The sequence below is a fragment of the Monodelphis domestica genome, chromosome 2, assembly GCF_027887165.1.
Source record: "Monodelphis domestica isolate mMonDom1 chromosome 2, mMonDom1.pri, whole genome shotgun sequence".
Classification (NCBI taxonomy): Eukaryota; Metazoa; Chordata; class Mammalia; order Didelphimorphia; family Didelphidae; genus Monodelphis; species Monodelphis domestica.
In genome coordinates, this window is record NC_077228.1 from 72,190,995 (window position 1) to 72,215,404 (window position 24,410).

The following is a 24,410-nucleotide window of genomic DNA, read 5'->3' on the forward strand; positions in this document are numbered from 1 at the left end:
CCCATGGAATTCCTCCATTTTATTATTACTTTGAGTATAATAGTATTCCATCACCAATGTATACCACAATTTGATCAGCCATTCCCCAATTGAAGGGCATTCCCTCATTTTCCAATTTTCGGCCACCACAAAGCGCAGCTATGAATATTCTTGTACATGTCTTTTTCCTTATTATCTCTTTGGGGTACAAACCCAGCAGTGCTATCCATGGCTGGATCAAAAGGCAGGGAGACTTGGAGCCTTTTGGGCATAGTTCGAAATTGCCCTCCAGAATGGTTAGATCAATTCACAACTCTACAAGCAATGAATTACTGTCCTGACTTTGCCACAGCTCCTCCAGCATTCATTACTTTCCTTTACTCTCATGTTAGCCAATCTGCTACATGTAAGGTGATACCTCAGAGTCATTTTTATTTACATCTCTCTGATTATAAGAGATTTAGAACACTTTTCATGTATGTATTAATAGTTTTGATTTCTTTAACTGAAAATTACCTACTCATGTCCCTTGCCCATTGACCAATTGGAGAATGGCTTGATTTTTTATACAAGGAGGTTTTGTTATAAAGATTATTTCCCAGTTTCTTACTTGCCTTCTAATTTTGGTTACATTGGTTTTGTTTGTACAAAACCTTTTTAATTTGATGTAATCAAAATTATTTATTTTACATTTTGTGACTCTAAGTCTTGCTTGGTTTTAAAAGCTTTCCTTTCCCAAAGGTTTGACATGCATACTATTCTGTGTTCACATAATTTACTTATGGTTTCCTTATTTATGTTCAAGTCATTCACTCATTCTGAGTTTATTTTGGTGTAGGGTGTGAGGTGTTGATCCAAACCTAGTCTCTCCTACTCTGACTTCCAATTTTCCCAGCAGTTTTTATCAAATGGTAAATTTTTGTCCCCAAACCTGGGATCTTTGGGCTTGTCATAGACTGTCTTCCTGAGGTCACTTACCCCAAGTCTATTCCACTGATCCTCTTTTGTGTCTCTTAGCCAGTACCATATAGTTTTGATGACCCCTACTTTATAGTATACTTTCAGATATGGTACAGCAAGACCAACTTCCTTCACATTTTTTTTCATGATTTCCTTCTTCCAAATGAACTTTTTTATGGTTATTTCTAATTCAGTAAAAAGTTTTTTGGTAGTTCAATGGGTATGGCACTAAACAAGTAATTGAGTTTGGGTAGGATTGTCATTTTTATTATGTTAGCTTGTCCTACCCCTGAGCAGTTAATGTTTTTCCAATTGTTTAGATCTAGTTTTAATTGTGTGGAAAGTGTTTTGTAGTTGTGTACATATAGTTCCTGTGTTTGTTTTGGCAGATAGATTCCTAAGTATTTTATATTACCTAGGGTGATTTTAAATGGAATTTCTCTTTCTAATTCTTGCTGCTGAGATGTGTTGGTGATATATAGAAATGCTGATGACTTATATGAGTTTATTTTGTATCCTGCAACTTTGCTAAAGTTGTTTATTATTTCCACTAGCTATTTAGTTGATTCTCTAGGATTCTTTAAGTAGACCATCATATCATCCACAAAGAGTGATAACTTGGTCTCCTCCTTGCCTATTTTGATGCCTTCAGTTTCTTTTTCTTCTCTAATTGCTACTGCTAGTGTTTCTAGTACAATGTCAAATAGTAGAGGTGATAATGGGCATCCTTATTTTATTCCTGATCTTATAGGGAATGCATCTACTTTATCCCCTTTGCAGATGAGGTTGGCTAATGGTTTTTGATAAATGATGTTTATTATTTTTAGGAAAGGCCTTTCTATTCCTTTACTTTCTAGTGTTTTCAATAGCAATGAGTGTTGTATTTTGTCAAAGGCTTTTTCTGGGTCTATTGAGATAATCATGTGGTTTTTGTTGGTTTGTTTGTTGATATGGTAAATTATGAGGATGGTTTTCCTAATATTGAACTATCCTTGCATTCCTTTTATAAATCCCACCTGATCATAGTGAATAACCCTCATGATGACTTACTGTAGTCTTTTTGCTAGTATCCTATTTAAGATTTTTGCATCTATGTTCATTAAGGAGATTGATCTATAGTTTTCTTTCTCTGTTTTTGACTTGCCAGACATTGGAATCAGTATCATATTTGTGTCATAAAAGGAATTGATAGAACTCCCTCTTTGCTTATTATATCAAATAGTTTGTATAGTATTGGGATTAGCTGTTCTTTGAATGTTTGATATAATTCACTTGTGAATCCTTCAGGCCCTGGAGAATTTTGCTTAGGGAGTTCTTTGATGGCTTGTTCAATTTCTTTTTCTGATATGGGATTATTTAAGAATTCTATTTCTTCTTCTGTTTGTCTAGGCAATTTATATTTTAGTAAGTACTCATCCATATCACCTAGATTGGCATATTTGTTGCCATATAATTGGGCAAAATAGTTTTTAATGATTGCCTTAATTTCCTCTTCATTGAAGATGAGAACTCCCTTTTCAACTATGATACTGTTAATTTGGTTTTCTTCTTTCCTTTTTTATTAGATTGACCAGTACTTTGTCTACTTTGTTTGTTTTTTTTTTCAAATTACCAGCTTCTAGTCTTATTTATTAGTTCAATAGTTCTTTCATTTTTTATTTTATTAATTTCTCCCTTACTTTTTAGGATTTCTAATTTACTTTTCATCTAGAGATTTTAAATTTGATCTCTTTCAAGTTTTATGATTTACATGTCCACTTCATTGACCTCTCTCCTCCCTAATTTGTTAATATATGAGCTCAGGGATACAAATTTTCCCCTGGGTACTGCTTTGGCTGCATCCCATAGATTTTGAAAGGATGTCTCATCATTGTCATTTTCTTCAATGAAATTATTAATTGTTTCTATGATTTGTTCTCTTGTTAATTGATTTTGGAGAATCATGTGATATAATTTCCAATTAATTTTTGATTTGGCTCTCCATGTACCCTTAGTGATCATTATTTTTATTGCATTATGATCTGAAAAGTTTGCATTTATTATTTATACTTTTCAGCATTTGTTTGCCGTGTATTTATGACCTAGTACATGGTCAATCTTTGTGAATGTACCATGTCCTGCTGAAAAGAAGGTATATTCCTCTTTTCCCCTATTTATTTTTCTCCATATATCTATTAACTCTAATTTTTCCAAGATTTCATTCACATCTTTTACCTCTTTCTGATTTACTATTTCATTTGATTTATCTAAATTTGATAGTTGTAGGTTTAGGACTGCCACTAGTATAGTTTTACTATCTGTTTCCTCCTTCAATTCCACTAATTTCTCCTTTAGAATTTTGGATACTATACCATTTGGTGCATACATGTTGATATTTCCTCATTGTCTATACTCCCTTTTATCAGGATGTATTTACCTTCCCTATCCCTTTTAATCATATCTATTTTTCTTTGGCTTTGTCAGATATCATGATTGCAACTCCTGCCTTCTTTCTATCAGTTGAGGTCCAATAGGTTTTGCTCCAACCTTTAATTGTAACTTGTGATTATCTACCCACCTCAGCTGTGTTTCTTGTAGACAACATATGGTAGAATTTTGGATTCTAATCCTCTCTCCTATTTGTTTTTGTTTTATGGGTGAGTTCATCCCATTCACATTCAAAGTTATGATTGTCACTTGTGTATTCCCCAGCATTTTGATAACCTCTCATAGTTCTGCCCTTTCTTCTTTTGATATGTCCTTTTAAACCAGTGGTTTACTTTTAATCAATCTTTCTAATCCCCTCCCTTAATATGCTTCCCTTTCTGGTCCCTCCCTTTTTGTTCCCTTCTTGTTTTTTTAAGTTCTGTTAAATTCCCTCCCCCCTCTCTTTCCTTCCCTTTTTGTACTCCCTCCCCCCTAACGCCCTTAGTTTTTTCCCTTCTCACTTTCCCTGTAGGATAAGATAAAATTAAAGATCCCAATGGATTCTAGATGCTCTTCCCACTCAGAATTGATTTCACTGAGAGTAAGGTTTAAGTATTACCTATTAGTACTCTCTTCCTCTCCTTATTATAAGAGTATTCTTCCTTTCCCCTTCCTATGCATATCTTTTTGTGATAAAGATTATCCTGTTTACTTTATTTCTTCAAGTATCTCTTGGTGGCATCTTTGATTATCCCCTCCCTTTTTCTTTTTTTGCATATCGTCTTGTTTTCCCAATCTTTTGCTGTGAATAATTTTTCTAATTACTATAATAGTGAATATAATTTTTGAGAGTTACAAATAACATTTTATGCATATATTGATATATATATATATATAATTTAATCTAATTGTAGTCCTTTAAGAAGAAATTTTGAATAAAAAATATCTCCCCCCCTTTTCCTCTCTTTCCTATTTACATTTCCATGTTTCTTTTGATGTTTGTGCTTGGAAATCAAACTTTCCACTTAGTTCTGGTCTTTTCTTTATAAATACTTGGGAATCTTTTATTTTGTTGAATGCCCATACTTTCCCCTGGAAGTATATAATCAGTTTTGATGGATAGGTGATCCTTGGTTGAAGACCCAATTCTCTTGCCTATCTGAATATCATGTTCCACACCGTGTGTTCCTTTAGTGTGGACACTTCCAGGTCCTGTGTGATCCTGACTATTGCTCCTTGGTATCTGAATTGTCTCTTTTTGGCTTCTTGTATAATTTTCTCCTTAGCTTGAAAACTCTTGAATTTGGCAGTTACATTCCTGGTAGTTTTCTTTTGAAGATTTAGTGTAGAGGATGTTCTATGAACTCTTTCAATGCCTGTTTTCCCCCTTGTTCAAGACAATCAGGGTAGTTTTCTTGAATGATTTCGTGTGGTAGGATGTCAAGATTTCTGTTTATTTTTGGCTTTTCAGGTAGACCAGTTATTCTCATATTGTCTCTCCTTGCTCTGTTTCCTGATCTGTCATCTTAGTGAGATATTTTATGTTTTCATCTATTTTTCAGTCTTTTAAGTTTGCTTTATTAATTCTTGTTGTTTTACAAGATCATTGATTTCCAATTGCCTAATTCTGTTCTTTAAAGACTAGTTTTCCTTTTCAGTTTTGTCTGTCCTGTTTTTTTATCTTGTGGCTTCCAGCTATTTCTCCAATTGGGAGTTCTTGCCCTTTAAACTGTTATTTTCTCTTTGAACTATTTCCCACTTTTCTTGCCAGAAGGCTTCCATCTTTTTTATAAGCTCCAATTTAAATTCTTCAAGAGCCTGTGGACAATTTCCATTTTTTAGAAGGTTTTGGTGCATTTGTTTGAATTTCCTCCTCTATTTCCTCTGTAGCCTGGATTTTTCCTCTGTAAAAATTTTCCAGGGTCAACCCCTTGAACTGTTTTTCTTGGAGGGAGGTTGTTGTTCCTGGGCACAATTTGCCATCACTGTGGAGGTTTTTCCTTCCCTTTTTAGTCAGAAATTTGAATGAGATGGGCAGACTCTCTTTGTATGGAGTTATGGAGCAAAGATTTTGGTTGAAGCAAGCTCTCAAATCTCCCAGCTTCTGCTGTTTGCTACCCTTCTCTGTTCTATCTTCCTGTGAGCGCCCACTGTCTGTACTCTTCAGCCTGCTGTGGTTTCAGGTGTAGCTACTCTCAGGGGTAGGTCTTTGGTGGTCTTAATCAGCTCCCAAGGGCCTAGAGGTGCCCCTTACTCATTCTAGAGTTTCCCCTCACTGACTCGCTGATTCTGGAGTGAGCTGGCTCTGACTCTGTGTCTGTAGGTGGGGTGGGGGAGGGTAGATCAGCTCAAGCTTTGGTGAGAGCTTTTTCACTCCCTTATAGTGTGGAAATTCCCAAATCCCATGTACCTTCAATGTTGAACCCTACTGTAGAGTCCTTTTGTTCTCATGAATTTTTGTTTTTTTGGTCTTTTGAGGTAGTCTATGTTAATGGGTGCTGAGGAGAGGATGAGTCTTACATCTAGACTGTCGTCATGTTTACTGGGAAGTCTTCCCAGCATTTTTGTCAATGACTGAGTTCTCAAAAGTTGGGATCTTTGGATTTATCAAACACTAGATTGCTGAAGTCATTTGTCCTAATCTATTCCACTGATCCACTTTCTCATCTCTTAGCCAGTACCAGATCATTTTGATGATCACTACTTTATAGTACAATTTAAAATCTGGTACTGCTAGGCCAGCATCCATCACATTTTTTTGATTAATTCCCTTGATATTCTTGATCTTTTGTCCTTCCAGATGAATTTTGTTATATTATTCTGAGTTCTATAAAATAGGTTTTTTTTGTAGTTTGATAGATATGGCATTGAATTAATTTAGATAGGATTTTCATTTTTATTATATTATATTATTTTTAATAAATATATATTTATATACTATTATATAATATTATATTAGTTCAGTCTACCCAGAGCAATTAATGTTTTTCAAATTATTTAGATCTAGTTTTATTTGTGAGAAAAGTGTTTTGTAATTATTTTCTTATAATTCCTGTTTGTCTTCACAGATTGATTTCCAAATATTTTATGTTGTCCAGAGTGATTTTAAATAGAGATTCTTTTTCTATGTCTTACTACAGATTTTTGTTGGAAATATATAGAAATGCTAAGATTTATGTGGGTTTATTTTGTATCCTGAAACTTTGATAAAGTTATTAATTATTTCCACTAGCTTTTTAGTTGGTTTTCTAGGATTATCTCAGTATACTATCATATCAGCCTCAAAGAGTAATAATTTTGTTTCCTCATTGCCTACTTTAATTCCTTCATATTCTTTTTCTTCTCTAATTGCTACAGCTAGAATTACTAGTATAATATTAAGAATCTGGTTATTAAAATGGAAGGAACCTAAAAAAACTAGTCGAACAGAAAACAAAAAAAACCATTGAAAACTACAGGTTGCTGTTGTAGCCAGGTTTCAATTAATGCAAATAATGTATCCCATGAAGTGAAAACAACAGTTTGAATTTTCAATGCATATTTTCATTGGACTGGAATCATTTAATATCTTTTATACAGTCATAAATTCAAATACCTTTCTTCATGGGACACTTAGAGAAGGGCTTTTATAGCTCAATGAAACTATGCCATACAGGGTTAACCATGATAGACAGGGCATAGTAGAGAGTTTTAACAAAAGTTGATCCAATGGAGAAGGAAATGACAAACCATTCCTGTATATATTGGCTAAAAATCTTATAGATAGTAATAAAATGATAATAGATATGATATCAGAAGAGAAGTCCCTCAGGTTGGAGGATATGCAATACATTATGTTGAAATAGTAGAGTACAACTAAAAGTAACTTTAGTACTAATGAAGTTGCTGGGCCAAAATAAAAAAAAAAGGATGCTCAATTGCAGATATGTTTGGTGATGAAAGGAAAGTCTGATGCTATAAAGATCAACATTGCATTGGAACCTAGAATCTATGGAGCTATGGATGAAGGAAATCTGGATGTGGTCAAAGAAGAGATGGAAAGACTAAACATTAACATCTTGGGTGTCAGTGACCTTAAATGGATGGGAATGGAGTGAAAGAGGGAAAATGCCAAAATGAATGGAAAAGATTAGATTTGAAAGTCTGTCTCAGAAAAACATGAGATGGAATCCTGCTGCCCTCACGGGATGGGATGGAACATTCCAGCCAAGTTAAAGCTGGATCATTTGAGATCGGCTGAGTTCTTCTATGCTTGGGTTGAAGAGAAAAGGAACAAAACTCCTACTGAGAAGATAATATATATCCATTAATCTTTTGCTGAGAAACAGAAGACCCAGTCCATTCATTGGTGATATTATTAGAATAGAGACTTTTCCCTCAGGGGAAGAAAAGATCCTATCCTGAAGAAGATATATACCAACCATAGCTTTGAGGCAAGAAATATCAATATCTTGAGTCACCAAGACATTGAATATAGTCTGGGACTCCTGATTTAAACCCCTAACACCATCTGTAAAAGGGAATCATCAGGGACTCCCTGTTTCCTCTACCCTAGTTATACCTCACCCTTTTACCCAATAAATAGATTTTTTTCATTTTTACTAAAGAATCAATCATATTCAATGTGCTAGGAGGGGAATTACAAAATACATCATCTAAAGAAGAAGGAGACTGAAGGGGATCTTCACTTACCCTTTGGCTCTATTCAGATCAGATTTCATAATCAAACAGCTCTGCCTGGGGAAGGGGAGAAGAAGTGGTGCTACCTTGTATATGTTCCCTCTTTCCCAAGTATCTGTTAACTTTGGTTCCTTCTTGATTTCCCCACTAGTACAATAGGTAAATGTAATTAATATGATCATTACTTATCCTGGAGTATCCCTTACAGTCAATAAAAGGGTAAGAAAATAAGTACTAGAGTATAATCTCCAAAACAATAGAAAGATATTTGTTTGAATCCAAAGCAAAGTATTCATCATAACAGTAATTCAAACCTGTGCTCCAATGACTTTTGCTGAAGAGACAAAAGTTAATCAGTTTTCTGAAGACCTAATTACAACATCTTATAGAAATTACACTAAGGAAGATGTCACATTCATTATAGGGAATCAGAATTTTAAAAATATTTAAAATAAGAAGCAAGTTTGGCCTTGAAATATAAAATCAATCAGGGAAGAGACTAGTAGAGTATTGTCAAGATAACTCGCTGATCACTGAAAACACTTTTTCAACAACCCAAAAGTTGACTCTACCTATAGACATTACAAGATGATCAATATAAAAATCAGATTGATTAAATACTTTGCAGTCATAGGCGAAGAAGTTCTATTCAATCAACTGAAATAAAGCTACAAAGCACTGTGACTCAGAGCTTGAGCTTCTTATTGCAAAATCCAGACTTAAAAATTGAAGGAGAAAAAAAAATCAGACCATATTGGTATAGCCTCAGTAACATTCTTTATGGATATGAAATGGAAGGTATAATTAAATTTAAGGGATTCAGTCTAATATATGGAATACCTGAAAAATCATAAACAGAGATTCAAAATATTACAGAGGAAGCAGCAAGAAAAATACTCCAAAGAAAAAGAACAAGAAAACAAACAGGCTCTCTGATGAGAATTTACAAAGAGCTGAAGAAAGAAGGAAAGTAAAATGTAAAGGAGAAAGAGAAAAGTTTAATTAGTTGAATATGGAATTCCAGAGAACAGCAAGGAGAAATACAAAAGTTTTATTAAATGAGCAATGCAAAGAAATAGAAAGCAATAGAATGGGAAAAGACAAGAAAACTCTTCAAGAAACTAGACATTGGAGGCAGCTAGGTGGCCAAATCTAGAGAAAGGAGCTCCTGGCTTCAGATACTTCTTAGCTGTGTGACCTTGGGCAAGTCACTTAACCTGTAGTGCCTAGACATTACTACTTTTCTGCCTTGGAACCATTAGAAAATATTGATTCTAAGACAAAAGGTAAATGTTTACAAAAAAGAGAAAAAAAGAGATATTAAGGTAATGCATTATACAAACATGGATGTGTTAAAACAAAAATGATATGGACTTACCAGAAATAGAAAAGATTGATAAGAGGTGGTAAGAATATACAAAAGAATTATAGAAAGGTCTTAATGTCACTGAGAATGACAATGGTATGGTTACTGATCTAGAGTCAAACACCCTGGGGCATGAAGTCAAGTGGGCCTTAAAAAGTATTACTAACAATAAGACTAGTTGACTTGTTGGGTTTTAAGTAGAATTATTAAGAGATGGTGATGTTAAAATGTTACATTAACTATACCAGCATATTTAAAAAAACTCACTAATAGCCTCTGAATTGGAAACAATCAGCTTATATCACAATCCTTAAGATGGGAAATGCCAAAACAATGTTCAAATTAACTGAACAATTGCATTCATTTCACATAGCAGCAAGGTCCTGCTTAAGATTCTGCAAGCGAGGCTTCATGAGTACTAGAAGAGCAGCTTGTTTTTCGAAGAGGCAGATGAACTAGAGACCAAATTTCCAACATTTCTTGGATTATGGAGAAAACAAGGGAGTTTCAGAAAAACAACAACAACAAAATATCTACTGCATCTTTGATTACACTAAAGCATTTGACTATATGCATCACAACAAAATATGACAAGTATGGGATTACCAGATCATTTTACTTGTCTCCAGAGGAATGTGTAGATGGGACAAAATGCATACATGTTAGAACCAAACATGGAACAACTGTTGGTTTAAAATTGGAAAAGGAGTATGACAAGACTGAATATTATCACCTTATTTATTTACATATGCAGAGAACATCATATAAAATGACAGACTGGATGAATCAAAAGTCAGAATTAAGGTTGTAGAAGTATTGTTCGCTATCTCAGATATGCAGACAATACTTTCTGATGGCAGAAAGTTAAGAAGAATTAAGAAATGTTTTGGCAAGGATAAAAGAGAAGTGTATAAAAGCTGAGGTTTAACATTAAAAAGCCTAAAATTTTGGCAACCGATCCCATCACTTTCTGGCAAATACAGGGAAAAGAAATAGAAATAGTGTCAGATTTTACGTTCTTGGGATCAAACATCACTGCAGATGGTGACTGAAGTCGTGAAATTAAGATAGTCATTGGAAAAAAAGCTATGGTAAATCTGGACAGCGTGCTAAAAAGCAGAGGCATAACCTTGATGACAAATATCTGTATAGTCAAAGCTATGACTCTTTTTTTTTTCCCAGTAGCAATGGGCTGTGGGGCTTAGACTATAAGGAAAATTGAGCATTGGAGAATCAATGTTTTCATAGAATGGTGCTGGAGAAGACTTTTAAAAGTCCCCTGACAGCAAGGAGATTAAATTAGTCAATACATAAAGAAATTGATTCACACTTTATATTGAAATGAAAAGAAGATGAAATGTAAATTTTTTGACCGAATAATGAAAAGAAAGATTGAAGGCAAAAGGAAAAGGTGATGGGATGACCAGATAGTGTCATAGAAACAATGGATATGAACTTGAACAGACACTGGGAAACAGTTGGGGACTGCATGACCTGGTGTTATGTCATCTATGGGTTCATGAAGAGTCAGGTATGACTGAATGACTAAACAAAAACAGAAAATTCAAATAATATGAATTTGACCATTTCATAGGATTTATTTTTTTCATTAAGAGGCATTTAGCTGTACTCAAAAGTAAACTTTAAATAATAGAGACCTGCAATTTCATGCATAATGCTCTTTTTCTGTTCTACTTTTTATATGGAAATGCCTAATCTAGTTGTTTGTTCAGAAGTTCAGAATAAAAATTAATATTCATAAGGAAAAGAAAAAAAAGCAGCCTTCTTATTTCTTGGCTAAATGTCTACAAGTCTCCATTCACCAGAGGGATAACCCTGGCACTGCCTATCTGCCATGGCTAGAGTGTTTCCTCTTCCCCTTCAGAACTGAGAAGTGCCCATAGCTGAAAAAAAAATGGAAGGGCATAGGGAAAAACAACAAGCCAGTAACAAACCCAATACATTTTTAGACCTCAGAGAAGATTCTTTTCAAGTTTGTGGTACAGTCTTGGGGTCAGTTCTTCAGGGACCACCACAAAGATGACCAGAAAACTGAAATACTTGGCCTGCCTGTTTACTAAGTGGGTCTGGCCTAGAGGGCAGACAAGAGAGATTTCTCTCTCTCAAACTGTTCTGCATTAGGTGAAACATTCCTTTAGTCTTAACATCCCACCACTGGCCCCAGTTGGGATGGTTGTTTTTATGTGAAGCCTTTGGATCATAAAATAACTAAGCATTTGAGGTTAGTTTTGCTTTCACTTATTATTTTTGTTTGTTTGTTTCAAAGAAAGTCCTTTCAGAGTTATGACTGACTGAATTTCACTGCTGTCCGCTGTGGTCCTGAGGGCTTCGCCTGATCCCAAGGAAATTTGGGCTTTTCTGAAAAGGTCTTCCTTGTCTCTTATGTTTGACAGAGAGCTGATGGGGATTTCCTTCCTTGAATCATGTATTTTAAAGGGCACTTTGTCCCTTGTTGGGTTCAAGATTTTGATCTGAGAATTATCAAGACTGGCCTTGATTGTGGAAAGTTTTCCTCATATTGTGATCTAGTGATTTAAGGGGACCATCAGGAATAGCAAAGGCTACAATTAACTAGACTGCCCTATCCTAAGTTAACTAAAGGTCAATACTGTTGGAATCTCCTAGGCACAAGGAACTAGGATACTTGGCAGGGTGAATTTCACTAGTGATAACTAGAGGCAACAAAAGAGAAATATTTAATGTGAACCTACAAATGTATCGACTAAAGGAGAAATTTTAGCCAATAATGACAATAGAACTATCAAGCATACGGACTACAAGTGGAAATTCTTACACTATTCATGTATCCCTATAAGCAAATTACTCTTGCTTTCAATTCAGCTAGTATTTATTAAACAATAAAGAAATTATGCTTTACTACTGGAATTAAAAACAAACAAATAAACAAATAAGATCTGACTTCAAGGCACTTTGCATTCTAGGAGAGAAATATAAAATGTAACCATGTTGGTAGAGGAACTTTCCCAACCTAGAATTTCCTGGTACCAAGAAAATTTTAGATTCAAATGCTACCTCTCTATCAGTTAAGTCTAAAGAAATTAGCTATAGAGTTATTTCTAAGAAGATGAGTGAAAATGGGAATGGTAATAGCACCATTTCACAAAAAAGAGATAATCAATTTATAAATTATAATTTATAAATATTCTAGACCTAAATGGTCACTTGAGAAGACTAGAGGAGTCAAAGAGTGTTCTTTAGCTCTCCAGAAAAAAGACGAGATGAATGACAGAGAGATCACTGCATAACTAGACTTTAAAATACTAATAATTAGCATTTATATAACAGCCTAAAGTTTACAAAACTCTTTATGTGTTTCATCTTCATAACTATTCTGTGAGGCAGTTCTATTTATACTCCCATTTTCCCATTGAGGAAACAGCCCTAGAGAAGATAAATGATTTGAATATTATGATAATCTTCAAAATTATAAACTTAATTCCAAGTGTTAGAGATGACTAGGATTTTAGTGAACTCCTAGATCCTTACATATTGATGAAGGTTACATACAGATCAGTTCTGTAGGGGATGCTCTATGCTTCAATGGGGGAATCCAAGTTATTTTCTAAACAAAAACAATGTGAGATAGTCACTATAATATATCCACCATATTAAATGGTAATGACCCTGGAATTGGAACCAGAGCACTGGGGCTCAAATTCTGGTTGGGCTGCCATCTACATTGTTTTGAACAAGTCCATGCTGGTTTTTAAAAAGGATCAGAAATTAAATTACTTTGAAGGACCAAGATGCAATTATACAATTAGGGCAAAGGCTATAGAGATAATAGGATGAACATTTCTATTTCAAAATAAAGTTACAACAACTATATGATAATTATTTGTATCTAATGTATATTTTTTCAAAAGGAGAAATTATTAGGAATTACAGCAATTTTAAAACATGTATCAAATTATGCTGTTGGTCCTTTAATTATTATCTTTTTCAGTTCTAAATTCTAGGCTTCATTTCAAATTCTTAAACAGGGTAAAAAAGAATTTAAAAAATTATAGATTCATTCAAGCATAACTGATTTCCTTTGTAATCCTATGGATTTTATGTTATTTATTCTAAAACTTTGTTCTAAAAAAGGGTCCATAGGCTTCACCCACTTGGCCAAAGGTTCATGACTGCCCCCCCCCCAAAAAAAAGAGAGAACTCCCATTAGTGGGTCATGTCAACATCAAGAGTATGTTGCTCTTTCCTTATGCTAATGTGTTATTGTTTTTGTTGTTTGGTCCTTTCAGTCGCTTCCAACTCTTCATGACCTTCTTTGGGGTTTTCTTAGCAAAGATACTAAAGTGATTTACCATTTCTTTCTCCTGCTCATTTTATAGAGGAGGAACTGAGACAAAGAGGATTAAGTGACTTGCCTAGAATCACAAAGGTAGCACTTGTCTGAGGCCTGATTTGAACTCGGGAAGATGTCTTTCTGATTCCAGGCTTTGTGTTAATGTAGCTGCTGCTAAAATAGCTTTCCTATATTAGAAGAGAAGTACAGAATGTATCTCATTGTTTTGCTAAAAATTTACACTTGAGGCATTTTTGGAGTTGCACATACAACTAGATATCTGTCATCCCATGCCAGATAAACCACTGTTTCTCTTTTCTTAATGTATATTCCTGAAGTGCAATTGCTTCCCCCTAATTTGATCACCTATATATCATGTTTCCTTGTGATATATATTAAGATATCCCCTAAAACATCCTAGTGCTAGCTTTCCCCACAAACTAAGTCACTGTACATATTAATATCCCTCAGCAATTAGCTTTTGCAGTGGTCTGAGTTTCAAAGAATTTAAAGAAGACTAGATGAAATGTTGGTCTTGGGCTCAGGCCCAAGAAAAAAGGAATCCACATCATAAGAACAACCACTACACCAGCTGGTTTCCTGGTGAATAGTGTCAGTGAAGAGACCAGGATGAAGGCACTGAGTAGACTAATTTCTTCTGTCCTTCTAGGCAGCTATTCCCTTCTGTCAGATTTGAGGCCCATTGGAAGGAAGCCACCACATGCATACTTGATCTTCATATTTGTTCCTTGGCTCTGAAGGGCCTATTCTGCCCACCCCAAGCTTTTTACCCAACAGGCCTCTTTGGTTTTTTACAAAATTGAAAAGATTAAAGGAATTCCTTGGGGACTTTGAATTTCTCTCTGTTCCAGTAGACCTAGGGTTCAGGGCTTTGGAAAGGTATCTTGGTTACTTTGTGATATATTTCAAATTTTGCTCTCAGATGGCCCCAATCCAATCCATTTGAGAATATTCAGTGTTAGAGAAGAATTAGGTGATCTAGTAGATTGATGGCTGGGATTGCAACCAGGAAGACTTGAGTTCAGACTTTGACTTGGATACTTATTAGGTATATGACCTTGGACATTTAAACTCGAGTAAAATGATGGGATTGGATTCAGTGGACTATAAGATCCCTTCTAAACATGAATTGATGAACTTCATACTTTTTACTACATACTGTACATTTCAATTCTGGGTATTTCTATCTCTTCTCTTCTCTCTTGACTTCTCTTGTCTTCTCTTGCCTTCTCTTGCCTTCTCTTGCCTTCTCTTGTCTTCTCTTGTTTTCTCTTGTCTTCTCTTGTCTTCTCTTGTCTTCTCTTGTCTTCTCTTCTCAAAAGGATTTGTGATGAAAAGAAGATAATGGACAAAGCAAAGGAAAGAACTGAACTAAAAAGGACAGATATACATTTCCTCAATGGGGATGGGATTGAGTTGAAGGATTTTTGCCATGCTGCCTTTTCACATTCATCAGCTCTTATTAATTAAACTAACATATACAATCATGCAAATGACTACTTCATGGGCAAGGGAAAACCCATGGATTGGTTAGACAGATAATGTAGCTTCTAAGCTATGGAGATTCATCACATTAAGTGAGTTCTCTCCTATTAAATGTTACATCTTACTCTGAAACTGAGGGCAGTTTTTCTGGGGTTTAATTATTCTTGTTTCATTAGTGTATATTGGCAGTAATTCCATCAATATCCATCTAGACACTGCTGTTACATGCTACATGTGCACCAGAGAAGGTGGAAATCTTGTCCTCAATATCAGTTTAGATCAATAAAAATGACTAACAGTTTAAGTGGGCTTCAATGTTCTAAGGGGAAGTACATGAAATGTAAGAAAGTAGGAAGTATAGAACATTGTGATTCATTGACATTTAGAACAATTTCTATTAAAATGAACACTTCATTTATCTATATAGAACACAGAGTCTAAAGGATATTTATAGATCTAAAGCTAGAAGAGACCTTAGAGGCCAACTAGTTCAACTTATCATTAGTTTGAAGATGAGAAAAGGGTTTCAGAATCATAGAGATAGCAAGAAGCAGAACCAATATTTTAATCAGAGCTTCTGACTCCAAATTCATTCCTCTTTCCATTGTACTATGTTGCCAGATAATCAAATAAATAATTGTATTCTAGTAATCAAAATTACATCAAGAAGGCATCTGGTCCTCCTGCTTCAAGGCACTTGTCTGAATCATAACTATGCAATTTGTGCTTGAGGGTAGGGGTGGGATTTGGAGTGACAACATAAGCAGGCCTTGTGCTATCATGAGAATAGCACTGGAGAAGACTTTGATAATTCCAACTATAACCTCAGCAGACTTTGTTTCCCATACCCAATCTCTTCCCACTTTCCTGCTCCATGTTCTCATCATCATGGCAAATTTCCTGGTTTTCTTGGACTGTATCTTTGTCATCCCTCAGGGAAAGCTCTTTTCTATTCCTGCTCCGTCCTCTAACCCATTTTCTCCCCCATATTATCTATGTGACCTCTTCCCTGCCTGTTTTATGCCTGAAGTTCCTCACCCACAAGTTTCTTTAGAGTTCACCTTTAGTGTTTAGTCAAAAAAAGGAACTTAGTGTATTCTTTATTCTGTTTGACTGATGTTAGCAATACTATGTTTGGTAGACTAGAACCATTTTAATGGCTGCTCTATTGTAATGTGGTAGTTATTTTTATTGATATAAAAGCAAATTACAAGTCATATATATGTGTCTTTGGACCTAGGTATGCTTTGACCAACCTGGCATGGCCACCACGGTTTTCATTTTCTTGGCATCTGATGGCATGATTCATGGGGAAAAACAGCAGCCAACAGTGACCCTTCATTTGACTGATGCCAATGGACAAAACCACTCACTTGGTAAGTGTAACATTTCTCCCTTCAAAAACAAGAGAAACGATGTCACAGATAAAATTGCAAAGAGCCACAAAATGAAAGAAGTTCTTCCTTTGATTCTTTTCTTTGTTTGTATTTCTTACACTCCTTATGAACATTTCTTTGAATATAAAATTGGGAAAATCAGAAAGCTCAATCAATAAGTGAATCATATTGGAAGATGTCAGTAGTATAAAATTTAAGATTATAACTATGGCTATGATTTCTTCATTTATGGCCTGTGTTCATGAATACTTTTCACTTAGTGAAAAATCTGAATTCAGTTGGAGTGTTTCTTTCTTCTGAAATCTTGGCATCTCACTTCCTCAGAGGCATGCTCAATAAATCAATAAACATTTACTTAATGCTTATTGGTTGGTGATTATATGGTTGGGCACTGGTCTAGAGAATGGGGTACAAATGAAATAGTTCCTTCTCACAAGAAACTTACATTTTAATGAGAGAGGCAAAAGGATAAATCTGTATAATAAATCTATTCAGATTGATAAAAAGAGAATAAATACAAAGAAGTTTAGATATACAGTAATTTGAGTAGGAGAGCACTAACAATTACAGGACTCAGGAGGGACTTCACATTATAAATTATGCTTGATATTCATCTTTAAGGAAGAGAAGGATTTCATTAGGCAATGTTGAGATATGAAGGGAAGCTATGCAAAGACATGGACATGAAAGATGATGTGTTCTGGGTAAGGAACAGATGTTAAGCCACCTTGGTTGGATTGCAAAGTGTGGGAATATGTATCATATAACATGAGGTTGGGAAGATAGATTGAGGACAGGTTGTAAAGGGCTTTAAAGATAAAAGGAAATATTTATATTTTATTCTACTGGTAATAGGAAGCCAAATTGTGAGGATAAACTGAGGTAATCAGCGTGAAAACATTTCAAATGTGATATAATTAAGAGGGAAGTTATTTTTTGAGGAATTATTTTCTTCTTCCCTCAGGTTTTGTCTTTTGTTAAAGTAGAATGAAAGGAATTTTAAAGGTATACACCAAGAAAAAAGCTCCAACTCAGGCTAATAGCCTTGTTTCTTCTTACTATCCAGAGATATTGACTAGCAATTTACCCTTTGTTCTTCCCTGAATCTATAGGATGTTGGGAGATCACTCCTTCCCTTGGAGCATTAGGCCAGGCTGTATCTTTCTCATGCCCTTTCCAAAGGAACTGCCCAAAGGGAAATGTAAAAAACTCCCACAAAGATACAATTGAGAAATATATTCCTGGCATTGTAGGTGTCCAGTATGCCACCCTATTTTGGACTCTTTAAGCATTACAGTTCTAAAATAACATCTCTTAGAAAACTAGCTGATCAGATCATCAGAAGTGGAAAAGTCTTTTCTGCTTGGCACATACTTACTGTTTCCATCAGAGAGTTTTACCTATCAAGATTATAGTTCCACCTGTGCCACTTCTGTAGCTAATCTCCCCCTGTGATGAATCTATTCTCCATTCCTCTTCTCTGTGATGGAAAGTGTCATTGATAATTACATATGGTGCATATTGTGTTAGCTAACTACTGGTAAGGTTTTTTAAATATTTTGTTAATCAAGTGATTAACAAGATACTCAGTAAAAACTTAGTGTCTTTGACCTGGATCCCCAAAAGATTTCCTGGTTAGATGCTACATATTTAAGTTGCTCATAATCATAACTTTTTTCTCTCTTCACAGGAACCTATGAATTATCATGCCAGCATAACCCATTGGTTATTAATGTGACCCACAATCTAAACTTCTTTCTTCACCAAACCACCTCAGTGTTGCTTAATTTCTCTTCACCATTTGTGGGCATCTCAGCAGTGGCCCTAAGGACTTCCTTAACTATTAGTCCTTTAGCTCCCAACAATTGTGTCCCAGGGCATGAAGAACATGGACACCAACAATCAAGGTACAATATCTCTTTATACTCTTCTTTCTCCTCCATTATTAAGCACCTTCCAGTAGTGAAGTCCAGCTTTCAGGATGGATGCTCAATAATTATGTGAATGACTATAACTTATAAAATTATTCATGATACTAAAAAACAGAATGCTAACAATTTGTAGAAGAGAACATTAGTATTATATTTTAGAATTAATTCTTTGTTTGGCCAAAACTTTCTACTTGTATATCATAATATTCCTTATACTTACAAACATTCTATTTAAATCATATTTGACCACTGTCCTCAGATATGTCCTGTATTTTTCTCCCTCTTTGTCTTTGTTCACACAATTTCCCTTGTTGCCCTTGTTTAATAAGGTATTCAGGGGTGTGTGTGTGTGTGTGTGTGTGTGTGTGTGTGTGTGTGTGTGTCTAAAATCCCCCCATCCAATGCTTCACTGTGGCATGGTAATTATTCTGGTTTCTAAAGGAAATTCCAATGGAGTTCAGGTTGAGTGGGGTCTTTACATCTGAAGAGATTTTGAGTGTTCACTGCACAAGAGATTGTCAACTGTCAAGAGAATTAATGTAACAAAATATAGGAGAAATTTTTCAGCAGGCTGACTGGAGGAAGCCTTATTCTACTGGAGGACCATCTAACCAAGCTATGGAGTAATCAATTATTTTTGGTCCTACATTTTGTGAATTATTTTTAATCTTTCTTAACTATCTCATTAAGAATGATGATTTATCAGATTTTTCCTTGATATTAATTCTGAATCCTAGATTATGGATTCCATTGCAAAGACTTCTTAGTGCCTCAGCCTTCACCTTTTCCAGTTACAGCCTCCAACTAACATTGGATCTTGGATCTTGGGACCTTGGAGCTAAGTCTTCCCCCCATGCCACTTTATCTTTATGGCATACTCCCCACTCTCATCTTTCTTCAACTATCCTAGACTGATATTCTTCTCTAGTTTTGAACTTTATCTTCTAGTGACCCATACCTAGTTCCTCTCTCTTTGGACTAGCTAAGTTGACAAGTATTTATCTTATATATAAAATTAACAATCAGCAAAGGATGTGTTTTTGAAATTCCTTGAAATTTTCTTCCACTGTCATCATCTCCTTCCTATCCACTCCCTTCTCTTTTTATTCCTCCTCTTCTTCTCCTCAATTTCTTCTGGTTTTTTTCTTCTTCATTTAACACCTAATATAATGCTTCCCAAGTTGTAACTGTCAGTTAGATAGTTCATCACACTTTTGGGTCCCACCATTTACCAGGTAAGAATGCCAATTTACCTGTGTCCCTTTCCTGTGATGGTGTAAATCATAGAGAAATGGAAATGACTTCAGAAATCATGTAGCTCATTTAACTCTCTCATTTTATAAGCACTAACAAACTTCTACATTTCCTTATGCAAAAGATTGCAAAAAAAGGATTTTATTTGAAATTCTGAATGCATACTTTTTTTGTTCTTAAATTTCCCCCTCAAATAAGGAATAACTTTGTTTTCTATCAAATTTTTTATTTATTTTTAGCATTTTTTCTTTTAAAATTTGATGTCCTATGTTCCTTCTCTCCTTCCCTTCCTCCCCACCACTGTAAAGAAAAACAATGTATCAATTATACATGTGACTTCATAAACATATATTTCCATATTAGCCATATTGCATAAAAAATAAGGAGGAAATTATACTTCCATTTTTATTCAAAGTTCATTGGTTGTCTGTCTGGAGATAGATAGTTGTGTGTGGTTTTTTTTTTCATTAAAAGTCTTTTAGAAATATCTTGTATCATTTTGTTGATCAGAGTAGTCAAGTATTTCACAATTAATCATCCATACAATATTATTGTTGTTCTGCACAATGATCCCCTGGCTCTTCTCAGTTCATTTTGTACCAGTTCATACTTGTCTTGCCATGCTTTTCTAAAACCACCCTTCTCATTATTTCTTAAAGAGCACAGTAATACTCCAGTAAAATCATATAACAACTTGTTCAACTACTCTCCAAATTGGTGAAAATCCCCTCAGGTTCCAATTCTTTGCCACCACTAAAAGGGCTGCTACAAATAATTTTGTAAATATAGGGTTTTTTCCCTCTTTCTTTTATATCTTTGGGGTAAAGACCTAGTAATGCTATTACTGAGTCAAAATGTATACACAGGTTTTTAGATCTTTGGAAATGGTTCCAAATTGTTCTCTAGGATAGTTGGTATAATGTGGTATCTTGGAATTGTTTTAGTTTTCATTTTTCTAATCATTAGTTATTCAAAGCATTTCTTCATTTCACTATGGATAGCTCTGATTTCTTTTTTCATATCCTTTGACCATTTGTCAAATACTGAATGACTTATCTTTTATGAATTTGACTCAGTTTGCCATGTATTTGAAAAAAGAAACCTTTATTAAAGATAATTGTAAATATTTTTATATCACCTCCTTATCTATAGTATCTTTTACTAAAATGTATTCCTGATTATCTATCTCTTTTAATGAGGTCTATTTTTACTTTTACTTGTCTGAGATCATGTCTGCTATCCATCCCTTTTTAAATTGCACTGGAGCATAATAAATTCTGCTCTAGCCATTTATTTTAATTCTCGGTGTGTCCTTATGTTCCAAATATGTCTCTGATAAGCAATATATTTTTGCATTCTGCTTTCTAATCCATTCCGTTATCCAGTTCTATTTTATGGGTGAGGTCATCCCATTCAAATTCACAGTTATTATTATTATTATTATGTATTTCCTTTCATCCTATTTCATTCTGTTGCTTTTTCTCCTCTTTTTGTCCTGTCCCTTCTCAAAAGTCTATTTTGCTTTTGATCATAGCCTCCCTTAATCTTCTCCCCTTTTGTCACTTCCTATCCATATTTCTAATCCCCTTCTCTTCCTATTCACCTAATGAGTAAGACAGATTTCTAAAGTCATTTGAGTGCTTACATATATTTTTTTAAAGAAAGTTTTATGGTACAGTGAATAAAGTTCCAAGCTTGGAGTCAGAGAGACTCATCTTCCTGAGTTCAAATCCATTCTCAGAACTCAGACACTTAGTAGTGACCCTGTCACTTAACAGTGTTTGCTTTAATTTATTTAAATGTAAAATGAACTCGAAAAGGAAATGAGAAACCACTCCATTATTTTTGCCAAGAAGACTCCAACTGGGGTCATGAATAGTTAGACATGACTGAACAACACATATTTTTCTCTCTTTGAATCAATTCTGATGAAAATGAGGTTCAAGCATTGCCCACTCACCCCATTTTCTATCCACTCTAAAAGCTCTTCTTGCAAACATCTTTCATGTGAGGAAATTTGCTCCATTCTACCCCTTTTCCCCCTTTCTCCTACTGTATCTCTCTTTCTCACAACTTCACTTCTTTTTTATTCTTTTTTTTGGGGGGGAAATCATCCCCATATAATTGACTCCTTTATTACCAGACCAACAAACTCTACCCTGTGACAAGTTAACATAATCATGCAAAAGAAAAAAAAACCCATAGATTTTTCATGTCCAAAAATGTTTGTTTCATTTTTCCCTTCTCCAATCACTTTTCTGTCAAGAAGTCTTCTGAAGTCATGGTTGGCTAGTGCATTGATCGTAGTGCTTGTTTCAAAGTGATTTTGTGATATCATTTTAATTGTATAAATTGATCTCCTAATTCTGCTCTGTTCATACCCTCTGCTTCAGTTCATACAAATGTCTCCTGGTTTCTCCGACTTAATGCCCATCATAATTTTTATGGCAAAATTATATTCTTTTACATTCATATGCCATGTTTTTTTCTGTCATTTTCCATGTTTTAGGCAATTCCCTAATTTCTAATTGCTTGCTACAACAAAAAGTGCTACTAAAATATGTATTTCAGAAAATGTGTATCTCTTTAGGTTTTATATTCCTACTACTGGTCTCACTCAAAGGGCATGAAACAGTCTAGTGACTTTTTAGACATATTTTTCAATTGGTTTCCAGAATGGTTTGATCAATTTACAACTATACCGAAATTACACACGTATGTTTTTCCTCACACATCCCTTCCAACATTTCATTTTTCTTCTTGATCATATTTGCCAATTATGATGATATGAAGTAGAAATTCAGAGTTGTTTTTAAAAATTGTATTTCTCTTATTGTTAGTTACTTGGAACAATTTCTTCACATGATGATTGATAAACTTTCTTCTCTTTTGAGAAATGCCTATTCATACCTTCTGTCCATTCATCTATTAGGTAGTAGCTCTTATTATTATATATTTGAATTACTTTCCTATAGATCTTGGATATCATCAAGAAATTTACTGCAAATATTTCTATCATTTAATCATTTCATTTTTAATATATATCCTACATGGTTAAGAACCTACCTCCTATCCATAGTCATAGAATATATCACTTTTCCTTTTCCTCTAATTTACTATGTGATATCTAGGATTTATATCTAGGTCATGTATCCATTTGGAGTTTATTGTGGAATATGGTGTGAGATGTTAGACCAAACACAGTTTCTGCCAGGTTGCTTTCCAGTTTTCCCAGCTGTTTTTTGTTGAATAGTGATTCCTTGCTCTACTAGCTGAACTCTTGGGTTTATTGAACACTATGATACTATGTTTATTTGCTTCTAGATCTTGTGTAATTTTTTAACCAGCACCAACTAATTTTAAGATTATTGTTTTGTAAAATGATTAGAGATTAGTTACTGCTAAATTCCCTTCTTTCCTGCACTTTAAAAACTAAATTTCATGAGATCCTTTATCTTTTAATCTTCCATATAAATTTTATAATTATTTTTTGCTAGCTCTATAAAGTAATGGCATGGGATAAGTTAAGTTAAATAGTGCTATCATTTCTATTGCCATAGTTCAACCAATAATCTTTCCAAATGATTAAGTTCTATCTTTTTTTCTGGGAAGAGAATTTTTACTTGATTTCATATAATTCCTATGTATGTCTCAGAAGGAAGATTTCCAAATATTTTATACCTTCTCTAGTTATTTTAGATGGATTTTCTCTTCCTGTTGTACTTTTGTTGTTAATATATGGAAAGACTAATGACATATCCAAATCCCATATTTAACAGATGAAAAAACTAAGATTCAGAGTGACTTAAGACTATATTAGTTATAAATGGCATAAATGCAAATATAAATAAATGAATGGGCTTACAACAATATTCTAATATTGTCATTCCTTCCGCAAACCATCTTTTACTAAATACTAGTATCATGCAGTCACCCTTATTCCTTGTTCATGTCAGCCTCACTAATAAGACATAGAGTTCACTTTAAGTTACTCGTTAGGGATAGTACCCTACTAGTTCATAGTTTAAACAAAAGGAAATTTTTACAATAAGTCAAGTTTGGTAACCTCTGTTTCCTTATTGGAGAGAAGAGAGAGGCATTTTGCACAACTCATTAGCAGTAAAAGGGTGAATGCTATATTTCTGCTTGAGTAGAGCTTCCTCTTTTTTTAGCTCCTGGGCATTCTAGGAGTTTTCCCTCTTCCCTCTAACTCAAGACTTCTGGTGACCTGCTAACCTGAAATTTATTTCCTTGGGGTTTTAGTTCAATCCCATGCTGGTCCATTCTATCTCTTAATTGATTTTCATCTTTCTTTTATTATTTTTTCCCCTGAAAGTCAAACAAATGATGTTCTGTGATCTATAAACATTTGTAGCCCAAACGCCTCTGGAGGTCTTGACAAAAGACTGAAAGGTAATTTATATTTATTCAGAATGAGTATAATATCACATATAAGCCACAAGGAAATCAGTACAGTACAGATAGCAAGAGTGAGGACTATCTTGGTTTTATATCATATAGCTCCTAGACACAAAATCGGAGGAAAAGGAAGGAGATAAGGCATAGTCTGTGCAGCCTTATCCTCTGCTTGACGAGGAGGC

The 24,410-nt window shown here is 34.5% G+C and overlaps 1 protein-coding gene across 1 annotated transcript in view; it reads left to right on the plus strand.

The window, feature by feature from the left end:
* Window positions 1–24,410, plus strand: part of PAPPA2 (pappalysin 2) — a 451,060-nt gene that overhangs the window by 239,498 nt on the left and 187,152 nt on the right. The window contains exons 13-14 of the mRNA XM_001373611.4: window positions 16,468–16,603; window positions 18,315–18,531. Coding sequence (XP_001373648.2) covers window positions 16,468–16,603; window positions 18,315–18,531 — 353 coding nt within the window. The remainder of the gene's footprint in view (window positions 1–16,467; window positions 16,604–18,314; window positions 18,532–24,410) is intronic.